This window comes from Argentina silus (genome assembly GCF_951799395.1).
Source record: "Argentina silus genome assembly, chromosome: 7".
Taxonomy (NCBI): Eukaryota; Metazoa; Chordata; class Actinopteri; order Argentiniformes; family Argentinidae; genus Argentina; species Argentina silus.
The window spans coordinates 20432564-20456817 of record NC_139661.1 but is presented as its reverse complement, the minus strand read 5'-3'; the positions used below and the strand labels follow the sequence as shown (position 1 = coordinate 20456817).

At 42.0% G+C, this 24254-nt stretch overlaps 3 protein-coding genes across 3 annotated transcripts; all 3 read left to right on the top strand.

Annotated features, from left to right (window-relative positions):
• The first annotated feature begins 3088 nt into the window (after positions 1 to 3088).
• On the top strand, positions 3089 to 9229 carry LOC310806644 (arrestin domain-containing protein 3-like). The gene is made up of 6 exons (XM_083672816.1): positions 3089 to 3223; positions 3473 to 3539; positions 3665 to 3812; positions 5298 to 5400; positions 6002 to 6264; positions 6629 to 9229. The coding sequence occupies exons 1-6, from the start codon at positions 3094 to 3096 to the stop codon at positions 6719 to 6721; spliced, it is 804 nt and encodes a 267-aa protein (XP_083528942.1). The 5' UTR covers positions 3089 to 3093; the 3' UTR covers positions 6722 to 9229.
• A 1532-nt stretch (positions 9230 to 10761) lies between these two features.
• On the top strand, positions 10762 to 19447 carry LOC310807495 (uncharacterized protein). Its single transcript, XM_083673992.1, has 13 exons — positions 10762 to 11079; positions 11456 to 11500; positions 11740 to 11800; positions 12339 to 12489; positions 12771 to 12867; positions 14395 to 14651; positions 15170 to 15504; positions 16692 to 17071; positions 17207 to 17267; positions 17844 to 17991; positions 18118 to 18214; positions 18583 to 18839; positions 18976 to 19447. The coding sequence occupies exons 1-13, from the start codon at positions 10818 to 10820 to the stop codon at positions 19237 to 19239; spliced, it is 2415 nt and encodes an 804-aa protein (XP_083530118.1). The 5' UTR covers positions 10762 to 10817; the 3' UTR covers positions 19240 to 19447.
• Positions 19448 to 22907: 3460 nt separating this feature from the next.
• On the top strand, positions 22908 to 23949 carry LOC310807494 (uncharacterized protein; the record flags this gene model as incomplete). Its single annotated transcript, XM_083673991.1, has 3 exons — positions 22908 to 22928; positions 23243 to 23416; positions 23866 to 23949. Exons 1-3 carry the CDS (start codon positions 22920 to 22922, stop codon positions 23947 to 23949), a joined length of 267 nt encoding a protein of 88 aa, XP_083530117.1. The 5' UTR covers positions 22908 to 22919.
• Positions 23950 to 24254: the final 305 nt, after the last annotated feature.

Below are 24254 nucleotides of genomic sequence, written 5' to 3'. Positions count from 1 at the left end.
CCCTTTTTTCTTAGAATGTAGGATTAAACACTCATGTTAGGACTCGCATCATCAAGTGACGTCTAGTCTGTGTGTGTGTGTGTGTGTGTGTGAGAGAGACAGTATCTCAGTTGTCAGAACAAACTTCGAGTGCCTCACCTCTGTTATCACCAGTCTAAACACCAGTCTAAAAGGATGACAACCCCTTGTGATCTACATTGAACTTAGCCTCCAAAGATGTGCTCCCATCACTTTCCACTGAAGGTGGAGGTTTTGAATCGAAAGGCAGAGAGCTAGTGCCATCTATTGGCCAAAAGATAAACTGCACTTAGTGTATCTGTGCTGTTCTACATATCCATTAACAGAACCAATTGTCAAAATGTTCTTTATGTTAAGAAAGTCAGAAAACACCAAAGGTTTATCCACACACATTGCAATGTTAAAATAACATTGCTTTTGTAATTCACAGTTAATCTCCATATCCTTTGAAAAACCCTCACCTGTGTTGAATGGGTTGCAACAACTGACAAATAAACGTAACAAAAAGGTTCTCCAGTGCGTTTGTCTCAGCGGGGTACCATGCTTTAACTGCTGCAATGCTCAGCAAAACACACTATGATCCTGTCCATCAGTGTAGTTTGTTTATCCTTGACTACAAACCTGCTGATAGGACAAATGCGTTTCTACATTGGAGAAGAGCTTGGCACAGAAACAGTCTTTCAGAACTACATTAGGCAGCATTATCCTTGGAGGACTAGTGCTTTCACAGCACTAATATCATTTGTAAAGAACCAGTGCACTTTAAGTGCATAGAATAATATCAACCAAAAAGGGAAGCCATGCCTTCATCGTATCTAATATCCCGTAGACCTTGCAAAGAGCCGGTGGTTACATCGAAATGGAATGTGCAGAATTTGGGCTTTCACTGCAACAACAAAGATTCAAACGGTATTTTATTTAACATTTACGATTGAGGTAGCCTATAGCCTGCATTTAATGCAAGGGCAGCAACACCAATTTGGTTTTCACTACGGAAACCCATCAGGCAAACATGTATTTACAGTAGCTACAATGTGTACATGAAAATGGGTATTAGAAATACAAAAAAGTGCTGCGCTCTGACGACATGCAGCAACGCTAGCATGCAAACAACACAGTATCTAATATTCCAAACAATACTCAGAACAAATCATCAAAACAAACCAAGGAGGAACGGGTCACCGAAAAACAAAGCGGGCGACACAGAAAAAGAAACACACACAAGCCCCTTTGCAAAAACAAAACAACGGTCTCTGTTCTCTCTCTATCGACTCCTCTCACGGAGGGAGACTGCTGAGCCCGGTCTGGACAGGTGGTTGGCGATGAGACGGGACAGACCAACTCTCCTGCTGGGCCGGATGCGGAGGAGGGAGCGCCGGGAACGGGCGCCACCCATGCGAGTGTGGTTGCGGGTCTGGGAGGTGGCGGTGGTGCTGGGCGCCCCCGGTGGATTGGCAGGCATTCTGCGGGCAGTGGGTGGAGCAGAGGTGGAGGAAGACCGAGTGAAGGAAGAGCCGATGATGGAGGGGGTACTGGTGAAGCGCTCAGCGGCCACGGCGATGCGCTCCAGGCTGGAGCACATGGAGGACAGGAAGGGGATCAAGCGTCTGACCAGGAGGCTGTGACTGGTGACCATGCGTCTGACAGTCGCCAGCAGGATGCCGAAGCGGAGGAGGCTGCGACGGCTGGGTCCTCCACTACTGCGGGCCCGCCGTGTCCTGCCCTGTCTTGGGGGGACAGTCTCTCTGGCCTGAGCACTGGGAGCCGCAGTGGTGGGGGCCATGAGTGCTTCTGGGCTGGATGCTGGTCTTGCTTCCTCCTGGTTGTCTTGAGTGGGCCTGAAGAGAGAGAGGGAGAAGAGAGGTTTTACAAACGAGTTTTGTTTATTATTAATAGGGGACTATGCACGCACGTCCTAGTTTACTTACACCTTACAATTCAAACAAAGACATTGACATTTCTTTTGGGAGTTCTCTCATCAGAGAATCCCTGCATATCCCAGCAGTTGTTGTCAGTTGTCTCCTCATAGACATTTTAAATCCTTTTTGTCTCTCCAAAACACGCACTTCCAAATAAAACCTGTATAAAAAAGTAACGACAGCCTCCGTGACTTCACCATTGCGCACACGGAACAAGTCCAACGAAACAGCAGGTGTGTGTCATGAGTTGCGAAACAGTTATCCTTCTTCCCTGCATTTTTGACCATTAAACCAGCCACAAACAAATGTTTCGTTAAGGTTTGAAGTGAGGACCTGAGATACTTACCACTAGTTCGACAACACAACCGCAGCTCAACCACGCACGTGCTCTTTGCTGTGCAGCCAGGTAGGCTAATCAGCATATAACGTGCTAGGTAGCTCGATTTGCAAGGTACTTACATACAATGTGCAGAGAATCTCACGATGAAAATGGTGAGAGTTGATATTGGGGTGATTAGAATGTGATCTAGCGGGCTAACTTGCTCATTTGGGCCTCTCAGCAGGCTGGGCTGTGGTGTGGGATATTCATGACGGGTAGGGGCCACTCACTAAATTAACTTTCTACTTAATGCCTTTAGTCCACAACACCTCGCGATTTAAATGACGCTATTATTTTTTTGTCACATTCAAAAGCTCAGATAGCTTAATGATGCACCTATGAAACGACTATCAAAAGTAAACTGGTGGCCGACAGCGGTGTCGTCTCCCCACGGCTTGATTGACAGACTTTGACGGTGTGGCTGGTGCACGAAGGGGTTAACACAGGGCACGCCCTTACGCCTTCCGCGCTTGCGCAGTCTTCTAAAACACAAACAATCCACACCCACAACATGTTGCTGTTTACGAGGGTCGTTTTGAGCCTTGAAGTCCGAAAAGAGAACATTGAGGCAAAGTCGTAAGTCGATGACAATTCGATATCGGCAGTGAAAAGGGATCTTGTTAGCATTCAAGTTTAAAGATGTTTGGAGAAACGTTTAAGAATTTCGCTATTCATATTAACGCCTTAAATGCAAGAGGTAGTTTCTTAGCTGGCGACAATGTGACTGGTCATATTACATTCGAGCTTTCGAAGCAGACTAAGATCAATTCCGTAACAATGTCGCTCAATGGCCAAGCCAAGGTCCAGTGGACAAGCGCAAGTGGTGGAGGACGCCGGAGAAGACGTCGAGTCCACACAGCAGTGCTTGATTTCTTCGAATTAAGCTATGTAGTTTTGACACAAAATGGTACGCATAATAATATTGAGCTTTGCATTCTGGTACACTAAAGCCTAATGGCAATGCATACATGAGCTTGTTTACAATGGCCGAGTTGTGTTACATTGTAAACACGTGTGCAATTCGTGTGTGTGTGTGTGTGTGTGTGTGTGTGTGTGTGTGTGTGTGTGTGTGTGTCTGTCTGTCTGTCTGTCTGTCTGTCTGTCTGTCTGTCTGTCTGTCTGTCTTTTTAAATGTGCTGCTGTTTTCTGTCCCCAGCGGTTGGTCACACAACACTTCAACCAGGAAACCATGTGTATCCATTCAGGTGTCAAATCCCACGAGGGTGTGTACTAGCAGGTCCTGTACAAGCTTGTCAACACTGACATTGTATGATGCTTTATTAACTTGTACACACACACACACACACACAATCCTGACCAATATGTTTGCACTTCTCTATTCATTCAGAAACTTTCCATCCTCCTTTCATGGAGTTAGTGGGAATATAGTCTACTCCCTAAAGATGAAGATACACCGACCCTGGCACATGGTCAAGGAGTTTGAGACTGAATTCAACTTTGCAAGCGACATAGATGCCAATCACCATCAGCTTCGGGTAAGACTCTCTCCACCCACTGCATTTTTCTACCTAGGCATCAGTGCAGAACATTAGTCATCAGTGTCATTACCATCTTTGGATAATCCACATTTGACTGACTCGCCCCTTTTGATGCGCAACAACTTGTATAAGAGTTGTATTCAAAGTGTGTTTGAAGTTGAGGTTGTTATGCAATAATGTAGCGCAGGGCAGGGTAGCTTGCAGTGTCAGTAAGAGGAAAGAGATGGCGGTTACTTTGATGGCATCGAGCATGAGCCCAGATTTATTCCCTGAAACAAGGCACCTAATCCAGGGTTGAAGTGTCCACCGAAAACGTTAAACGGGATGGCTAGCTCAAAACATAGCGGGAGTAAGCTACAACCAAAGGTAAACAACCAATAATCTCCCCCACCCCGCTGGTCTAGGGGAGACCCGGGGGTCCTGTATTCCCTCCAGCAGCTCCTCCCACCATGGTCTAGGGTCACAGCGTTACACTGATATACTGACATGACATGATTGCGTCATGGCAATTCCGGCAGATTTTTCAGGTGCACTTTCAAGCTGTGAATCTACCGTTCTACCACATCCCAAAGGTGTTCTATTGGATTCTTGCTTTGTGACATTGTGCATTATCATGCTGGAAGTAGCCCTCAAGTGATGATTGACTGGTATTAACAGGCCCAAAGTGTGCCAAGATAACATTCCCCACACCATTCCACCACCTCCACCATGAAAAGGTGTACAGGTGTTCCTAATAAAGTGTTTGGCGAGTGTACAATGGCATATTTTAAATAATCACAAAAAGTTTATAAAATAATTTCTGTGTTGTGTTATGAATGATGATTACACAAAGAAGGGGAGAGTGGGGGAGCTGTAGGATGTTATTTTGTTGCATACTTTTTGCTGCTCTAAAAAGAAGATCCATCATTGCATATAGACAGTGAGTTTTTATTCCGGGTGATTTCCGTATAACACAGTGATACTACAGAGTGAAACTCCATGCAACACAGCTTATTTGCTAAACATCACCGCATTTTAATAACCACTGATGTTTTGGTCAATAGACCTTCTACAGAGTGTAAAACACAATGTATAAAATTGTGATTTAAAAGAAGAAAAAGAATGAAAGAAAATGCATACCTTGTGAAGATGTTGATGATGACTCCACTGCCTCTGTTGTGATAGGCCCCTATGGCAGGTTCCAACACTAAGACCCTGTGCTGCTTCTGTTGTTATAGGCCCCTATGGCAGGTTCCAACACTAAGACCCTGTGCTGCCTCTGTTGTGATAGGCCCCTATGGCAGGTTCCAACACTAAGACCCTGTGCTGCCTCTGTTGTGATAGGCCCCTATGGCAGGTTCCAACACTAAGACCCTGTGCTGCTTCTGTTGTTATAGGCCCCGATGGCAGGTTCCAACACTAAGACCCTGTGCTGCCTCTGTTGTGATAGGCCCCTATGGCAGGTTCCAACACTAAGACCCTGTGCTGCTTCTGTTGTTATAGGCCCCGATGGCAGGTTCCAACATTAAGACCCTGTGCTGCCTCTGGTGTGCCTCGGGCCCTATCTCAATGAAGATCAGTCTGGAGAGGAAAGGATTTGTTCCAGGTACGGTAGACAAATAACTATCTGAAGGGTCTTTGTCTTGTTTTGTGTACGTACCAGTCAAAAGTTTGGACACACCTTACCAAGAGTGTGCAAAGCTGTCATCAAAGGAAAATGTGGCTACTTTGAAGAATCTAAAATATAAACCATATTCTGGTTTGTGTAACACTTTTTTGATTATTACATAATTCCATGTGTTCCTTCATAGTTTTGATGTTTTCAATATTAATCTACGATGTAGAAAATAATAAAAATAAAGAAAAACCATTGAAGGTGTGTCCAAACTTTTGACTGGTACTGTATATCTAGCTTTACTAAACACTGACTTGAAACAAAATCCTAGCTTTCTGGTTCTTGAACATGGGCTATTGGAGTATCACCTTGGCCACTTTAAGTTTGGATGCAAGGAATTCATGGAATTTACAGTATATTTTCGCATGTTTACTTTCTAACTCCAGTTACCCTGTTTTATTATTGTGTTTGTCTGTGTTCTTGCTTACACTATTGAACATTAGTCTCATGCCAAGAGTAAAAGATAAGTGTCTGAACAAAATCAACAAAGTAGACTATTGTCACACCTTGGAATATCTCTCTTCTCTTTTAGGAGAGTGCGTTAAAATCATTTGCAAGTTGCGTAACAGCTCATCCCGGATTGTCACTCCAAAAGCAACCCTGTCTCAGAAACAGCAGTCCTTTGACCACAACAGGACGGCCAAAAGGATGACCCTGAAACATCTGGTCACGGTGCGTGGGACTCCGCTTAACGCTGGTACGACTGTCGACTGTGTGATGACTCTGACCATCCCTCCCAACACAGCGCTCACCATTTCCAACTGTAGCATCCTGGAGGTCGACTACACTATAGATGTGAGTATCAATCTGGAAATAATGTTTGTCCATCAGTCGTTAGTTCTGTATTGTTTCTTGCTTTTTAAAAGCTGATTTGGTTATGCTAACATATCGTATGTCATGGCCTCATGTTTGATTGACTTACCGTTAACTTTGAAATGAATGTCCACGTAATAGTAATAATACTTCCATCGTCTGACCTAGTAGCCCTACCTCTGGGGTACAAATCTGAACCATTTGATCACACAAAATAAATCAACAACCGCTTTTGACACACACACACACACACACACACACACACACACACACACACTCTCTCTCTAAGTGAGTCCATCTGTTCTGATGGTGTGTGCTCTTTCTGCCTCTTCTCTCTCTCGTGCAGGTGAGTCTGTGTGTCAGCGGCTCCTCTGACCTCGAGGTGCTGTTCCCCATCATTCTGTGTAGCATTCCCGTGGATGATCCCCCTCCATATTAGTCCCTCAGCCTTTCATTCTTAACCTTTCATTCATTCTTAATAAGGTCCAATATGTAGGAGCCTTGAAATAGTGCTGAAGAACGTCCAGTGAAAAGAACTGTTTTGGCTCCCAAAAGCGCTTCCTAAATCTAATGTAAAGGTTGAGCGCTGGTCTTTCCATATCTTTTTAATGTTTTGATTGTTTTTAAGGATACGCACATACTGTATTTGACGCTATGAAAACATTTTATTATTCTTTGACTATGTGAAAATGCGTCAGTGTTTGTGGGAGAGACAACATATTTGAGCAAGGAGGGAATGAATCGGTACCATGTCTGCCACTCCTGGTGTAGAACAGGGAGAGTGATATGTGGCCATCCTTTAAAAAAAAAAAAAAGAAAAAAAAACGGTATGTCAAAATGACCAGGACCTCTTTGCCCCTAGCTATGGGAGTGAATAGTTTCCCAAATTGTGCAATTTATTCTCACCATAGTCATTGGTGCTTCCAGTTTTCAGCAATTTTGGGGGGATATTGAAGCTGACTTTCATGTTTCACTATCAGTGATAGTAAGATAGGATGGGGTTTATGGAACAGGTGTCAAACTCATTCAATGGAGGGCCGAGTGTCAGCAGGCTTTTGGTTTTTCCTTTCAATTAAGACCTTGTCAACCAGGTGAGGGGAGTTCCATACTAATTAGTGACCTTAATTCATCAATCAAGTAGATGGGAGGAGCAAAAACCTGTAGACACTCGGCCCTCCATGGAATGAGTTTGACACCTGTGGTTTATGGCAATAAAATAAGGAGGACCAAGGCTTCAAGATGCCTTTATTGATTTGGCACCCTCACATTAAATGTTCATAGGAAATGTTTTATTTATTAATGGCCATGCTGATTGCTTCAATAAGCAGATTTGCAGTCATGCAGAACGCCACAATAATTGAGGAGTACAGTTTTGAATGTTCATCCACACCTATACTTTCTCCAGGTGCTTGAAGAGACCTGGTAGGGTTTCTTTTCTTAGAAGTATTTCAGGTATTTCTAGCGCTTTTGTGGGACTGAACAGCGTTCATAAATGAAATATTTCATTTAAGGGATCTCATTCCCTGATTGCTACCGATTAAACAAGATATTTTCTGATAGCTATCACTCACATTGTATCAGTCATAACCACACTGTTACTCATTTGATACAGATGAGAAATAGGTATTTGTACTGCTTTTTAACATTTTATACATAGACTTTTGACAGATGTTTTTGTTTACACACATACACACACACACACACACACATTTGCAAAAAGGGTGCCCTGCCACCCTGACCAAGATACTACAGGCAGAGGTGATCTCCTAACAGATTGTTCCTTTGCATTTCTTCCAAAGTTCTTCAGTGATTGTTTACATATGATAACTGAGCTTGTCTTCATTGTTACACAGTACTTGTTACTGTCCATATGCCTTAGCACTTGTGTTGCTGCCATACAACTATCTACTCTTCGTTAACGTCATGGATTATGCTGTGGCTTGTTTACTTGTACATGTATGTTTGCGAGCGGAAGTCCATGGCAATTCAATGCCAGTGTTGTGTTTGCAGAATTCAACCACTAGACACTGGCAGTTGTTATAGTTTATCTATGTACAGTATGTCTGTATAAATATGTCTCTTACAAAATACTTTCTTTAGTATGTTACTTTCTTTTGTATGTTAAGACTGTATAATTGCCACAATGGTGACAATGGCGTGTTTTAACGGGCTGTTTCAACACACCCAAGTTTCCCTATCAAATGTATACTAGGCCTATAGCTTGCCTCAGTGTCATGTTCAATGAAGAAATGAAGATACACATTGACCTGTCATAAGAGCTGCATACTGCCATTAGATATGTACTGCCATACTTGATGTTCTGAAGATGCATGTACCGTATTTGCTCTAAGTGTACATTATGCATAAAAGGGGAAAATATTTCATTTGAATTGAAATGTCTAAATCCTCTGATGAAATTCTTGCCATTGAGTTATGAAGATCATGGTTTCTTACAAGTCAAACATGCAATATCTCCAGAAACCTGACAAGGAGCCTCCGTCTCCCAGCCAGAAGAAATCAATGTTCCTTTAATTTAATTCTAGATGTCAAAACTTGCAACGAATACCTTCTTTATCACAACAATCCGTTGTCTACAGTATGTTCCTATACTAGGACTCAATATCTGTCCAAGCTCATGAGATCAAACACATCTTGGTGTGGTGGATATTATGTACATGTGTCTGCAATGCCAGCATCAGTTGTTAAGTGGAACTGCCACTCAAGTGTGTGTCAATGTTGTGAGGAAAGAATATTGATTAAAAAGGTCTTTACAGACTGGAAATGGGGATCATATAGGAGATGAGGTCTGAGGGAGAAATTGCCTTTTGTGTAATGTTACAATGCCTTTGTTTCAAGTATAGAACTCTCATGTGTAATGTATGTTGTTAATAATATGTATAATTGACCATGTAGGTATTTTAACATTAAACCAAAACATCTGAATTGGTCTGCTTGCATTTGTCACGTATTTTCATTTCGAGTGAATATTCTTCTACCCTGCAGCCACGAGTGCAATTCGTTTTCAATCCATGCATTCATTTTGTATACCTCCAGGGGGCGGTAGGGGGCTAGGATTCACAGGTGAGAGATGTACCTGTAGGTGAACTTTTACAAAAGTCTGCACCTGTCTTACCTCAATTCAGTTTGAAGAAGGGTTTCATCTGAGAAGATGGACTGATGTCATACCTGCTCTATTCACGTAGCGCATTCTTTTAACCTAACTTAATTGACTATACACTAATTTATTTTATTCCATGAATTTATTTTAATTAAAACATCATTCTTCACTCTTTCAAAAAATGATTCTCTTCCAAAAGGTTTCTTCGGCTCTCCCTGTAGAAAAACCCTTTGAAGAACCAAAAGGTTTTTCCATGGAACCCAAAGGGGTTCTTAAAGGGTTCTCCCAGGAACAGCAGAAGAAGCCTCTTTGGTTCATTTTCTAGTGTTTAATTCCTACTGTTTACCTATTTCCCATCCTGGACGGCAGCTCATGAAAGGAATATTTCCAGTGCATATACTTATCAGGCAACAGGTATTCTTCCGGCAGGTTTACCTGAGGGCATGCAGTAAGATTACAGTATTGGACTGGGTGAGCCTGACAATAACAATTCCCGTTACCATATGGTCCCATAGTAATAGATGACTAATTAGGTGTGTAAGATGTATTTCTATCTCTTAAAGAGCGTCAGGTGACAGTTCACCTTGACACCCGAACCGAATTCCCCACTTGACTTCTGACTGTGTAGTGTATCGTACAGTACGGGTTGTGTGTTTTGTCTCACCTCCAAGAGCAGAAACATTATTGTTGTCACATACTGAGATGGGCTAATAGATTTTATAGCAGGACCCAGTGACATTTGCCATACAACTCACACGGAATCTCATGCCTGCGTAATTGCGCATAGGCTGTCCCCACTCTACCAGCGGATTACCATGCGTTTATGCATAGTCTCGTGGATAGTCTCGCTCATCACGGAAGAGAATTCCATGAAGGAGGCGTTTCCTTGCGAACAACAAGGACCTTCCACACTTCCAGCACTTTGTCTGAATTCCGAATCAACCCCTTTCCTTTCCCATGAACCAATATTGTCTTGCAATAAACTTTCCCATAAACCAATATTGTCTTGCAATAAAATATCAGCTGTAACTCTTTGACCGTGTTGTCCATGTTTTTGACTTCTCTGCATGTCTAGGATGCATTTTGCTTATAATAATTTTTTTTTCATTTTTACTTTAACTACAAGCTTGCATGACAGTTACATTATGCTTGTATTTGCATATGTGCCAATGAGGAAAAAGCTCAAAATAAGGCAATTCCCACTGCAAACTGTACATTTTATACTCCGCTTATTCCGCACTATCTATTGTGGAACTTGTAGGACGTAAAATGTCTCACAGGAGCTCATTGCGTACATTGAACGGTGCCACACCCATCACGGAAGAGCACCTTTTTATTCGAGGGTTCTACTAGTACCTACTACTAGTACTGGCTGCTTTGGGATATCTTCGCGCTTTTCTTCAGAGATCGATAGACCATGTCCAGCACTGTGAAGAACTTTTCAGTAACCTACGATGCCATCAATGAAAGCAACACTTTTACCAGTGGTGATTACATTAAGGGACAAATAATATTAGAATTGGCCAAAGATTGCAACATTAATTCTCTTTCCATAAAGATGAAAGGGAAGGCAGAGGTTAGGTGGAGCCAGAAACATGGTAAAACTACTCATACGTATTATGCCAAGGATAAGTACTTCAGCATTACACAATGGATGATTCGGGAACCAAAAGGCGAGAGTAAGTGAGTTTCCTAGTACAGTAGCCTATTTACATGAACTATTCGCATATTTGATTTACGAAGTAAGGCTATTAGTGGCATGATTATATGATTGAGAGATGTGATATGTACTGTAGTCTCTAACATTGGGGAAACTTGGGGAAAATGTGTACAATGTCTGTAAACTGCCAATAATTGTTTTAGGGCTAAACAACACATTTTGGTGAATAATCTTTCTTAATATCAATTACCCACATGGGTAACTCTAAGTCCAGGGCAGGTATTTGGTTAAAGTAAATGCACAGGAAGGGAGACTAAGTCACTTGTGTTTCTGAGTGTTGTCTTCCTGGTCTTATGAACAGTTTTTTAATGGTGACCTTCTGGTTTTTTTTTTAGGACAAGACCAGCAAACATTGTTGATGGGTCAGAATGGGGAGCCTTGTATGTGTGCCTCTTATACAATATGTACCTGAGATTTATCTCACAGTCCTCCCCTCCCCTACGCTTCCTCCTGAATTCTTCTAATATTGCCCTGCATACTTTGCATTTTCTTTACATGGAAGTTCAACAAGGGATAAACAAAGAACGCAATTAAAAGTATACATGAGATTTATTATAACTATACTTTCCATTGTTCCAAACAAAGTGACAATCTTGTAACCATGACTTTTGTTTTCCAGTTTGCAGTGTTGCTGCACCAGGAACCCATGTCTACCCCTTCACCTTTAGGATCCCTCAGCAGTAAGTGCTTTGCATACAGACACACCTGGTGGTGGGGTTATTGCACAAACAATGATCTAAAACAACTAAGGAGTACCCGTATTCTCATGTTTACAGAAGATTATAGCCTTGTGCAAACATGAGGAGGTTACACCTTAGTTGTTTGAGATTGTTTACAATGGTTAGCTTGCCAAGTCATTGATCATGTGAACGGTAGGTGTCAGATGTCTATATAGAATGACTAGTTGATATAATTGATAGATCAAATTTGAGTGTCAAATTCTATGTAGTTACATTTCATATTTAAAGTTTTCATGTAGTTATATGCAACTACACACACACTGTACAGGAATAAACATGCTTCCTCTTCCACATATATAATTGCAATCACACACCTATTAATCCTAACCACAACAGAGATCACCTAACACTACCCAACCCTCCTCCCCACCAACCTCAGGGGAGAAAGAGTTTCGGGTCAGTGTAGGCCCGGCCTTCTGTGGTCGGACCAGACAATGACACGACTTTCTGCTTGTTTGTCTTTATTCTTTGCTAACAGAGACATGCCATCCTCCTTCAAAGGATGGCATGGTAAAATCCGCTACGGGTTGTTTGCACAAATGAGCAGGTCAATGAGGATGGACAGCAATGCTCATGCTGAGTTCAACTTTGTCTCAACGGTCAACATGAACAACATGTCTGGGCTGATGGTATGGTTTTATTCAAATCTGTTTTTAATGTTGATATTATCTCTTTCTCTCTCACACACACACACACGCACGCACGCACGCACGCACACACACACACACACACACACACACACACACACACACACACACATAATTTACCACTTCATTTGCCAGCCTAATTCCATAGAAGCACTGCCTATGGTGTCATTTTAGTTTTTCACCTTTGTGTTCAGGTCTGATCCTTTGTACCTTTGTGGTGGTAGTGTAGTTTATGGCATCAATGTGTTTGTGTTTCCTTTCAGGCTCCACAGCATGGGACCAAGGATAAGGATGTTAAGTTTTTCAACTCAGGAAAGGTGACCATGGACATTCATACTGACAGGATGGGCTACTACCAAGGTGAGAACCAATACATCACACCATACATCACGCGTTAAACTCTTACCTGCAGTTTACAAACAGACGCATTTCATTTATTTACTTACTTATTTATTTCCATTGTGTACAGAGCTAGATATACCCTCATTCATGCTTCATTGAGTTATTTGAGTATTAGTTATGATTTAAAGTAGTCAACACAGTCAAAAACTGGAATATTAGTCCAAAGCACAAATGAATTGTCACAACATTAGAGGCTACCATTAGACAGTTGTTTATCATCCAGTAGTTCAAAGTTCATGTACATGCCCCTGTACTATAGTAAAATAAGGCAATCTGAGTATAGAAATAGTAAAGCTGAGGCGGTAAGAGATACAGGTAGATGAGGGGGTGAGAGATACAGGTAGATGAGGGGGTAAAAGATACAGGTAGATGAGGGGGTGAGAGATACAGGTAGATGAGGGGGTGAGAGATACAGGTAGATGAGGGGGTAAGAGATACAGGTAGATGAGGGGGTAAGAGATACAGGTAGATGAGGGGGTGAGAGATACAGGTAGATGAGGGGGTGAGAGATACAGGTAGATGAGGGGGTAAGAGATACAGGTAGATGAGGGGGTAAGAGATAGAGGTAGATGAGGGGGTGAGAGATACAGGTAGATGAGGGGGTGAGATGGATACAGATAGATGAGGGGGTGAGAGATACAGGTAGATGAGGGGGTGAGAGATACAGGTAGATGAGGGGGTGGGATGGATACAGGTAGATGAGGGGGTGAGAGATACAGGTAGATGAGGGGGTGGGATGGATACAGGTAGATGAGGGGGTGAGAGATACAGGTAGATGAGGGGGTGAGAGATACAGGTAGATGAGGGGGTGAGAGATACAGGTAGATGAGGGGGTGAGATGGATACAGGTAGATGAGGGGGTGAGAGATACAGGTAGATGAGGGGGTGAGATGGATACAGGTAGATGAGGGGGTGAGAGATACAGGTAGATGAGGGGGTGAGAGATACAGGTAGATGAGGGGGTGAGATGGATACAGGTAGATGAGGGGGTGAGATGGATACAGGTAGATGAGGGGGTGAGAGATACAGGTAGATGAGGGGGTGAGAGATACAGGTAGATGAGGGGGTGAGAGATACAGGTAGATGGGGGGGTGAGATAGATAGATGTTGACTTTGGGGTGATAAAGAATCTTTCATGTTATGCATACAGTACAGTTCTGTAGGGCTGAATCTCTCATTTGTGTTCAAATCTTCCATTGACATCAATACATACTTCCCTGACATGGATCTCAAGGATTCTGCCCATAGTGTCATATAAACATGGGTACATCACATGAAAGTATTCACACAACTGACGTTACTAAGGGGCGTTAGACACTACAGGGCTGACCAGAACCACTACGTGCTGGCGTTTTCAGATATTTTCGCAATGCAGCACTGTCTCAGCAACTGCGGTGGCCAGCCCAGTACAGCTCAGCTTGGCTCGGCTCAGTAGTGTAAAACAGGTATAATAGTCATTGTGTTTTTTTTCCTTCCACTCTGCAGGAGAAGCTGTCAAGGTGGTGGCTTCTGTTGAAAACAGTTCCAGAAAAGAGATCACGCCCAAGTTTGCCCTGCGAGAGAAGCATATCTTCTTTGCCCGTGGGAGGTCGAAGTTCTACACCAACGAGATCTTGAAGGAGGTGGGAGAGCCCATCCCGCCATCCTCCAAACAGACTGTCACCAAAGTCATCCAAATCCCTTCCAACCTTTCCCCGTCCGTCCTGAATTGCAAGATTCTCAAAGCAGAGTACATGCTCAAGGTGTGTACCGTGTGTGTGTGTGTGTGTGTGTGTGTGTGTTATTACATTTATTCTATGGCCATCAAAATCGGTAGGAAGAACATTGTTTGTCTTGGCCACAACATTACTAAATGTTGATTATTTAATATGATAAATGTTTCACAACATCGTAAAATGTATAAGATGATCTCCCATAAAAGAAGCATGCCCTTGTTTACAAAGGAAGTTGCTGGAGGCAGACCAGAGAGACCAGTTTTACAACTTCTCAATGCCTGTTTGGTATCGTTGTCGGGCAAAGACAACAAAGAAAAATGTATTGGAGTTATTCAAATTGTAAAAAAGGAGCGGATCATTTTGTATTATGATGTAGAAAATGAGCACATTACCAATAATGAGGACTGAACTTTTAATGTTAGCTTCCATTATGTTCCCTGTTACAAAACAAGTCTCCACGTCTTTTTCAATAATAATAATTCATAATTAATTATTTATAATTTTTATAATAAATGTAATTCATTTCACTCTCTACCATGCTGTAGGTCTATCTGGATATTCCGTATTCTTTTGACCCTGAGGTCAAATTGTCATTGGTCATCCTCCCTGCCAATCAGGCTCCGGGGCAGCAAATGTGGCAGCAACCGGGGCAGCAACCGGGGCAGCAAATGTGGCAGCAACCGGGGCAGCAACCGGGGCAGCAACCCCCACCACCTTACTCTAGCTTGGGTTTTGAGCCATATGCGAACCCAACCCAACCTGCATGGAACAGTGCACCACAAGTCCCAACAGCCCCTCCTGGAGCCTATCCACCCCCGCCTGCCTACGGAGCATACCCCTCCCCGTCCGACTTTGGCAGTAACGTAATGGAGGAAAAGAAGTAGGAAGTTGAAGGATGTATAAGTACATCAATATGTAATTTTGTTAAAAACTTCCAACTGTTTTGGGGAACAGGTAACACCCCTCTCAGATAGAAGCTTGTAGTGTGTTGCTAGCCTGTAAGATCAGCGCAGGGAGTTTTATTTTTTTTACAAGACTGTAAAGAATGTTCATATGCTGTACAGGACATTATACTACATGTATAGGCTGGTGTTTACGGTAAATGAGTGCTTTGCACTGTCTCATACATGTTGCATCAAAGGTTTCTGTGCCTTTGTCTTGTTGCTATTATATCAAAATAGACCAGGGAAATAGTACAATGAATTAATGTAGATGTACATTAGATGTATTAAATGTGCACAGCACATCACAGAAAGTGTGGAAAAAAATGCACACAAACATTGAATGATATGAGGTAGTTAAGTTAAGACATGGTGGTGAAAAGAGGAAAGAAGATAAAGTGTTGGAGAGATGGTGACAGAAGAGGAAGTGGAGGAGGAACATGTGATGGTGAAAGAAAAAGATGAAGGAGGAGAGGAAATGGAGGACTCTACTTTCCTCACGGCAACCCAGGCCTGTGGGCAGTGACCTCCATGTTTTGTAACGTGCCGAATACACCTGATGTAGTTGTTGTGGTTGGAAGCTAACTGTACTGTCCCTCCTAAAGACCTCTTTGCCCCCCACTACCCCTCTGTACAGTTCCTCTACTGTTAATAAGAAAAAAAGTAATCCTTCCTTCCTCTAGCATTGTGACTGCCAATAGCACCTGGTCGTAGCAGATTTTTGCTTATGATGACTGATGTATAGATGATTCACTTACTTTAGACAAATGTACTTGTTGTAAGTCGCTTTGAATAAAAGCGTCTGCTAAATGTAAAAAATGTAAAAATAAATAAATAAATAAATTTAAAAAAAAGTTGGAAAACACTACAGTAGTAGCCTGTAATCCATGGTTATAGGGACTGATTTACAATATACACAGTCAGTTTTTCCATAACATAATGGAACACCATTACAAAACATGGACAGACTATTATGGTGCAATATCTCACCTTGTGAGCAAACTAGGTTGTGAAGAACTCTACAATAGAGTTGGATAGACCCAATGGAATAAATCTGCAACTGGAGGTGTGTCCCCCCGCCCACTGTAGAAGAAATGATAAGTCCTTTTTAATACCTTATCGGCAGTGCTGCTGCACACAGCGATCCTATCAGACGGAAGTGTCTGGGAACGAGAAGACGAGAAGTAGAGTTTGTCCACCTTTTTAATCCGACTATTTCTCTTGCATACACAACTTCTTGGACCAGAATGACCATCGAAAGTTTTTCCATTGACTACGACGCGAAAAATGACGAAAATGTTTTTGCCAGGGGAGATACTATCACGGGGAGAATTATGCTGGTCCTTTCAAGCGAAACCAAAATCGCGTGTCTTTCGATCAAAGCCAAAGGAAAAGCTGATGTTATGTGGACTGAACATTATGGACAGTACACGAACATAACATATCATGCCAAAGACAAATATTTCTCCATTGAGAACGTCATCTTTAAGGAAGGGCGAGAGGATGGTAAAAAAATCTGAATCCCTTGTTTTTACGTTGTATACTCCACAAAAATGTAGCTTAGCTATAACATCTAATTACAGTAGCCTATTTATCTTGTAAAAAGTTTTTTTTTTACAATTATTTCATTTGTTTTTTTAGGCTCTGAGGTTCTTACTATTGGAAGACATGTGTATCCATTCTCTTTCCAAATTCCCGATGAGTAAGTATTGACCCTTGAGTTGACAATGTGAGGTGCTTTAGTAAGGCTACAATGTGTGGTTATGGAAATGAATATAAAATGCTGGTATTATCTCAAATATTTTGTTAAAGGGGCATCTGGGATTTGTACATCCATTGTTTGACTTTTACATTAATGTTATATAGCCATTGATTCTTGAGGAATATAATTTATACATGCCACATTAGCTTAGATCAACTTTTTGATCGTTTTACGTCATCAGAACCGAAAATCAAAGTTTGTTTTACTCTATTGTTTGTAAACAATTAATTGTGAACACACCGTGTATAGTTTCTGAGCATGGTTAAAGCTATAACTTTGATCGTTTGGATCGTCAGTCCTTGCATCCATAGCTCCGCCTATGAATTTGAGAGTGGAAACATTTCTCCAGCCCCACCCCGCAGCTGTTTAGCAAAATAAGTGGCAAGGATACTACTTTGTTGTTTGAATCTCAGATTCCCCCTTTAAGTGTATTCATTTAAGATGTTTACTTTCGCTTTCCTGCAAACATAATGGGTTTGTTGTCCTCATGACCTCACCCTGCTGTACCTCCCTCAGGGATATGCCAACATCCTTCAAGGGTAACCGTGGTAAAATCATCTACTCATTAGAGGCCAAGTTGACCAGGTCATTGAGGGTGGCCAGCAAAGCCAAGAGTGAGTTCACCTTGGTTTCAAAGGCAGACATGTCTCTCCCTGATCTAATGGTAAGGATCAGTCTCATACTTTCACAAATTCCTGCTTTTCACATACGGTAGCAAGAATGTTGTCCCACCCAAAATCTCATGGATCAAGATCTCCATAACTACTACCAACTATTTGTCATCCTTTAGAAACCTCAGAATGGCAACAAGGATAAGGACATCACATTCTTTGCATCTGGAAATCTCTCTTTGAACATTCACACAGAGAGACAGGGATACCTGCAAGGTGAGGGTTTGTATGGCACTGTAGCTAGACTCAAGCCTACAGCCTGTACACCAAAATGATGTTCAGGAGGGATTATGGTAAACAACAAAAGCCACAGTGACATGCATATTTCACTCCGTCTTGAAAATACAGTAACTAATGCTCACACTTTCAGTGTGGTTGGCATCATGATGGATGTGACAAATATAAATAGTTAGAGTTGTATTGGCTAATGTTAAAAGGTTGTCATGCAGTTGCACTAATATATCATTAATATATCATTAATATATCACCACATGTGCAGCCTGTCACCTTTGCGAAGCACAGTTATCAGTAAGTATACAAAACTAATGTAAAAGAAAATGATACATGTTTCCCCCATTTTACAGGAGAGGAGCTGAAAGTCAGAGCTGAAATTGTCAACAACTCCAGTCGCTCGGTAACCCCCAAGTTCTACTTGTACGAGAAGCAGTGTTTTTACGCCCAGGGCAAGAGGAACGTCCACACTAAAAACATCCTGAAGGACAAGGGCGATCCTGTACTTGCTGGCAGCCAGCAGAACATTACCAAAGTTCTGACTATCCCTCCAACGCTCCCTGCCACAATTTCCAACTGCTCCATACTCAAGTTGGAGTACAGACTGAAGGTACAGTACAGTATCTATCTGCTGTATACATGAAGTATATAGCCTACTATATGTTTTCACCTGTCCTCTTGCTGTGGACCAACACAACAAAATCAACCTTTCTTAATTTTTGGAGATATGTGTTCCTTTTCTCCAGGTCATTCTTGATATTAAACTCAGCAGAAACCCGGAGATCAAGCTGCCCATTGTTGTTCTGCCTGCTACCCAGACTCCTCAGCAGCAACCAGGGATGCAGGAACCACCACCACCGTACTCTGACTTTGGTTTCGAGCCGTTTGCGACTCCAACTCAACCCGCATGGAACAATGCAACACAATTCTCTGCTGGAGCCTATTCACTCCTGCCAGCCTACCCATCCAAGTCGGACTTTGGTGAGAAAGTAATGGAGGAAAAGAAGTAGGAAGTTGAAGAATGCGATTGCAAAGGGGTTATAAGGTGGATTACATTTACATTTACATTTATGGCATTTAGCAGACGCCTTTATCCAAAGCAACTTATAACAAATACATTTCTTTAAGTAAGTGAATCATCTATCCAACAGTCATCATATGACAAAGTAATCAATGCTCGGACCAGGGGCCATTGGCAGTCACAATGCCAGAAGCCAATTTAGGGGCGGTGGGTGGAGGCTGGGGCGGTGAGTGGAGGCAGGGGCGGTGGGTGGAGGCTGTGGCGGTGGGTGGAGGCTGGGGCGGTGGGTGGAGGCTGGGGTGGTGGGTGGAGGCTGGGGCGGTTGGTGGGATGACCAACAAGTATTACTCTCATAGCCAGTGGCGTCACTCTGTTGAACCACGGTGGAGTGTTGCATAACGCCACTCTTTTACGCCTCGTCCCTGAACATGTCATGGATGTTTTGCATACGTGTGAAGCGGCTGTCCATCATCTGAGGTTCCGTCCGACTTAAAGTGTCCTTGAAGTGTCCTGCCTGAATCAACGCAGTCTTCATTATTGCACACATTTGAAAGATAAGATATAGATACTTGGAAGCACTATAGTAGCCTTAGCCTATATGGTTATTGGGACCATGATATAATGGAAAGCTATTATAAAACATGGTAACACCGGTAATGACTTGCAGGTGGAATATCTTATCTTATGACGAGGTAGTAAAGACATCATCATGGAGGTCAAACCATGCTTGTTGATGTCATAAAGGTAGGTGTGTGAGAACATGATGGACATAAAATATTTAAAATATATATATGTTTAATAGACATGGAGGTGTGTCCTGGCCCACTATAACTGCGAATTTCCTCATCTGAAGTTGACACAGAGAGGTCAGCTGAATACTTGTTTGCATACATAATTTCTTGCGCCATAATGACCATCAAAAGTTCGGCTATGATGAAGACACTGTCAAGGGGCGGATTATGTTGGTAGTTTCAGGTGAAACGAAAATCCAGTGTCTTTCCATAAAGGCCAAAGGAAAAGCCAGGACAAAATTACACTGGTTGGCCCAATCAGTCCATCTTGATATTGCACTCAACGAAAACCTGGAGATCAAGCTGCTCATTGTTGTTCTCCCTGAGACAAGATGGTTCCGCCTGTAAGGGATACCTAAATAAAGCCTGTGGTGTTTAAGATGTTTAAGATGATAGATGACTTGTGTCTCTTTTGTTATGTTTTTATTAAATTATTTATTTGTATTATTGTGCATCAAGCACTGTCCTGTAACCATCTTGTATTTTATAATTTGGAATGGTTTATGAAACAGTTCTGTGCTTTAATTAGTTTTGTTCTTCAGTGTAGTTCTGTGCTTAAATTCGCTTCTGCATTTCAAACAATAAAAGGTTATTGTCCTCAGAGAGTGTCTGTGTGTATACACTTCCATACTTGCTGACCAGACATGGTCACCCCAACTGCTGCTCCTACATATCATGTCTGAATGTTAACGGTAGACTCAGTATGAGGTAGAAGGCACTGTCGGTGTGTTAAAACAGGGCTGTAATAAAAAGCCTGCACAACCTCTGGATCTCAAGGAACAGGATTAATGTGACATCATTCACGTTTTGAATGTAGGGCTGTAAGGATAAGATACTCCAGCACTTGATGTTGTAACAAGTTTGACTTGTGGCTGAACCCGGTTTTCTGCATGCCTGCCTAAAGAATCTTTCAAATGTATCCCATTTGCTCATGTGTATCATTTTGAGTTGTTGGTGGCAGCTGTACTACCGATCACTGTCCTGTCTGACATTGAGGTGCCGGCCTCTAAGGGACTACAGGGAAACTCCACCAAGAAAGATTGTTGACCGTTCTCTTCAGATACTTCCGATAACAGACATTCTGTCAGCATTCTTGCTGCCACGTTTTGCAAGTTAACTTTGTTGAAATTAATGTTGTTGTACAGGTACCGTAGGTGCAGTAGCCTGTACACTCCAGGCCAACACTTGTAACTTAATTGTGAACAAACTGTAAGCAAAATGTAAGATAATGTAGGAATGTAACACTGCACAGTAATGCTAGTGGGAATAGGCCTACATGGGATGTATAAACTTGATTCTGAGAATGAAAGTAGTGTAGCCAGCAGTATTGTAATTGGTTCAATTTATGCAGAGGGGTTAAAGGCCTATGCAATCGGGTAAGCAGCTTGCCTATGTGAAATTGACACCAATAGGCCTTTGTCACATGAGCCGTGACACAGATACACTCTTTGAGTAGCCTAGTCTCATAGGGAAGCCCAAAGCAGGTTTGTATCCATCTGTAGATGAGAGAGAGAGAGAGAGAGAGAGAGAGAGAGAGAGAGACTACACTTGACCATAAAGCCTATATTCTTTCAAGCCTGGATACAGCCAATTCAGTCAGTTCTTAACCTGTGCATATTCCGGAACATGCTTTTGGGATATCCGATAGTGATGTAACACACAAATGGTTAATGGCACAATCGTCAACCTATCTGTTTGTGAATCAAGGATTAGGACCACCCCCTTTGAGACCGTTCAGTTAACCAGCTCAGTGAAATGACAATCAAAAGGTTATACATCAACTACAACAATGGACACGGCACTTTCTCCGCTGGGGATAGTATCTCTGGCCGAGTCATCGTGGAAGTTTCCAAGGAAACCAAAATCCAGTCATTTTTCGTGAAGGTGAAAGGGAAAGCCGAGGTGAAGTGGTCCGAACATAAAGAAGGCGTATCACCAGTGGCCTTCAGTGACAAGAAGATATACTTCTGTTTTGAACATTCATTTTTGCAGGAAGGTAAAGGGGATGGTATGTAGCCCTAAATATAAATTTTGTAACATTATACATTTCCAAATATATTAACCACATTAGATATCCATAACACTGTCAAAGTGACACTTTTCTCTTTTTTTTCCAGGCTCTGAAATGATTGGTCCTGGGAGACAGGTGTTTCCTTTCAGCTTTAAAATACCAAATAAGTAAGTGTTCCATCAATGTTTTTGTGTTCTATTCCACCAAATAATATGTGTGTGTGTGTGTGTGGGGGTATTACACATTATAAGATTACACATTATACACAACACTCGTTCCTATGATGGCATTATTATGACAGAGAGGTGATCGGATAATGTGTTCTCCATCTCCACGTCCTCTCTTAGGGATCTGCCCTCGTCTTATGAGGGAGAATGGGGCAAAATCACTTACGGTCTGAGAGCAAAGTTGACCAAGACAGCTTGGCAGATATACAAAGCCAAGACAGGGTTCACTTTTGTCTCAAAGTCTGACATGAACATTCCCTGGACAATCCAAGCAGTGTATCCTCAAAGAATACTGATGGTATGGAGTTGATTTTAATTGTAAATTATGTTGTTTAACCTTCCCATTCCTGTCTTTCTCACACAGAGAAGTGTTGGTATGTTTTGCTAGGCATTCACTAATTACATAGTAATGGTGTGTGTGTATATACTGTATATACATATATATATACATACATAATACAGACAGGTTATTATTGTGTAATTATCATTTTACCATGTAATCATGTTATGTAATCTTACACCCCAAAGGTTTAACAGTACTCTGTGGCTTATGTCTTGTAGGAACCTCAGTATGGGACAAAGGTTTTGTTCTATGCCAATGGAAGCATCACTATGAATGTTCAGTCAGAGAGAATGGGGTATGAACAAGGTAACTTTTATGACATTTTGCACTTGAGTTTGCATTTTAACAACAGAGGCAAATAAGTGAAGTTCAACTAATTGATTGAAACATGTATGAGTGAAATTTACCTTTTTGTAATATTGTACATTTGTTTTCACAAGTACAGTATAAAAAAAACACTAAATATATTTAAAAAAAAACCCATCCTAAAACATAATCATTGAAATAAGGTCCTTTCCTTGTTTCCACTTTTAACAGGGGAGACAATACAAGTCCATGCTGATATACACAACAGGTCAGCATGTGCAGTAACCCCCACATTCTACCTGTGTGAAAAGCAGACCTTCTTCGTCCAACCTAGGAGAAACGTCCACACCAATGACATCATTACAGAGAGAGGAGAGCCTGTCCCTGCGTCCACGCAGCAGACAATGACCAAAGTTCTGACTATCCCTACACAACTCCCTGTTTCCATGTTCAACTGCACCTTACTGAAGCTGGAGTACAGACTGAAGGTACATGATGATGGGATATGCAGAATTCACATGTCTGATAAAAAGACAAGAGAATAGTCAGGCTTTGAATGTAGGGAGGAGAGAAGAAGCGGGGGCAATGAGTTCAAAACAAAGGCATGCCAAACCTGCAAAGGTTAAAGGTTGATAAGAACGGTCATGTGATCCAACACCAGCTTGTGTGTGTGTATGCACCATTAGGGGATCAGATTACAGACAAACCAAACCGGTTTTTGGAGTAGTGCCTTTGCAGCTTAATTCAAATAGTTTGTCAGTTTTCCAGTCTAACGATTCAAATAAAGGGACAGAGGCAACTAGTTTAAGACGTTTTAAGGCTTTACACTGTAACACATTTTTTTTATATATTAACCTTCAATTGAAAAATTGTAAGATTGTAAGAATATCACCGACTTTGAGCAATTTATTTTATACACTTTCTTCTTTGTTTATAGGTCACTCTGGATGTCCCACGGGCCAGAGACTCAGAGATTAAACTTCCCCTGATCGTCCTCCTGAACAAATCAAAAGCGCCCTGAGAAACAGCAGCTGGAGTCCAGCCAGTCCAAATCAATCGTCAGTTCTCGGTTCTCCTCCAAGGACACTGTTTGAAAACACCCCCTTATGAAGATTCAACTCCCGTCCTGGGAACCAACTGGGTACACAGGCTTTTGCTCCAGCCCAGCACTAACACTAGATTTAACCAATTATAAAGTCTTAATTAGATTAATCAGGTGTGTTGGTGCTGGATAGGAACAAAAGCCTACACATCCTATGGGTCCCCAGGACAATGAAGAATGAAGAACATTGCAGGGATAATAGCAAAGAAATAAGTAAATCTAAG

What these genes read in the sequence shown, in the direction of transcription:
- LOC310806644 (XM_083672816.1), top strand. Translation starts at nt 3,094, where the DNA reads ATGTCGCTCAATGGCCAAGCCAAGGTCCAGTGGACAAGCGCAAGTGGT. An exon ending in AGGTGTCAAATCCCACGAGG is followed by an intron (nt 3,540 to 3,664) that starts GTGTGTACTAGC and finishes CTATTCATTCAG; the next exon opens with AAACTTTCCATCCTCCTTTC. An exon ending in CCAATCACCATCAGCTTCGG is followed by an intron (nt 3,813 to 5,297) that starts GTAAGACTCTCT and finishes CTGTTGTTATAG; the next exon opens with GCCCCGATGGCAGGTTCCAA.
- LOC310807495 (XM_083673992.1), top strand. Translation starts at nt 10,818, where the DNA reads ATGTCCAGCACTGTGAAGAACTTTTCAGTAACCTACGATGCCATCAAT. An exon ending in TAAGGAAGGGCGAGAGGATG is followed by an intron (nt 17,072 to 17,206) that starts GTAAAAAAATCT and finishes TTGTTTTTTTAG; the next exon opens with GCTCTGAGGTTCTTACTATT. An exon ending in TGTCTCTCCCTGATCTAATG is followed by an intron (nt 17,992 to 18,117) that starts GTAAGGATCAGT and finishes GTCATCCTTTAG; the next exon opens with AAACCTCAGAATGGCAACAA.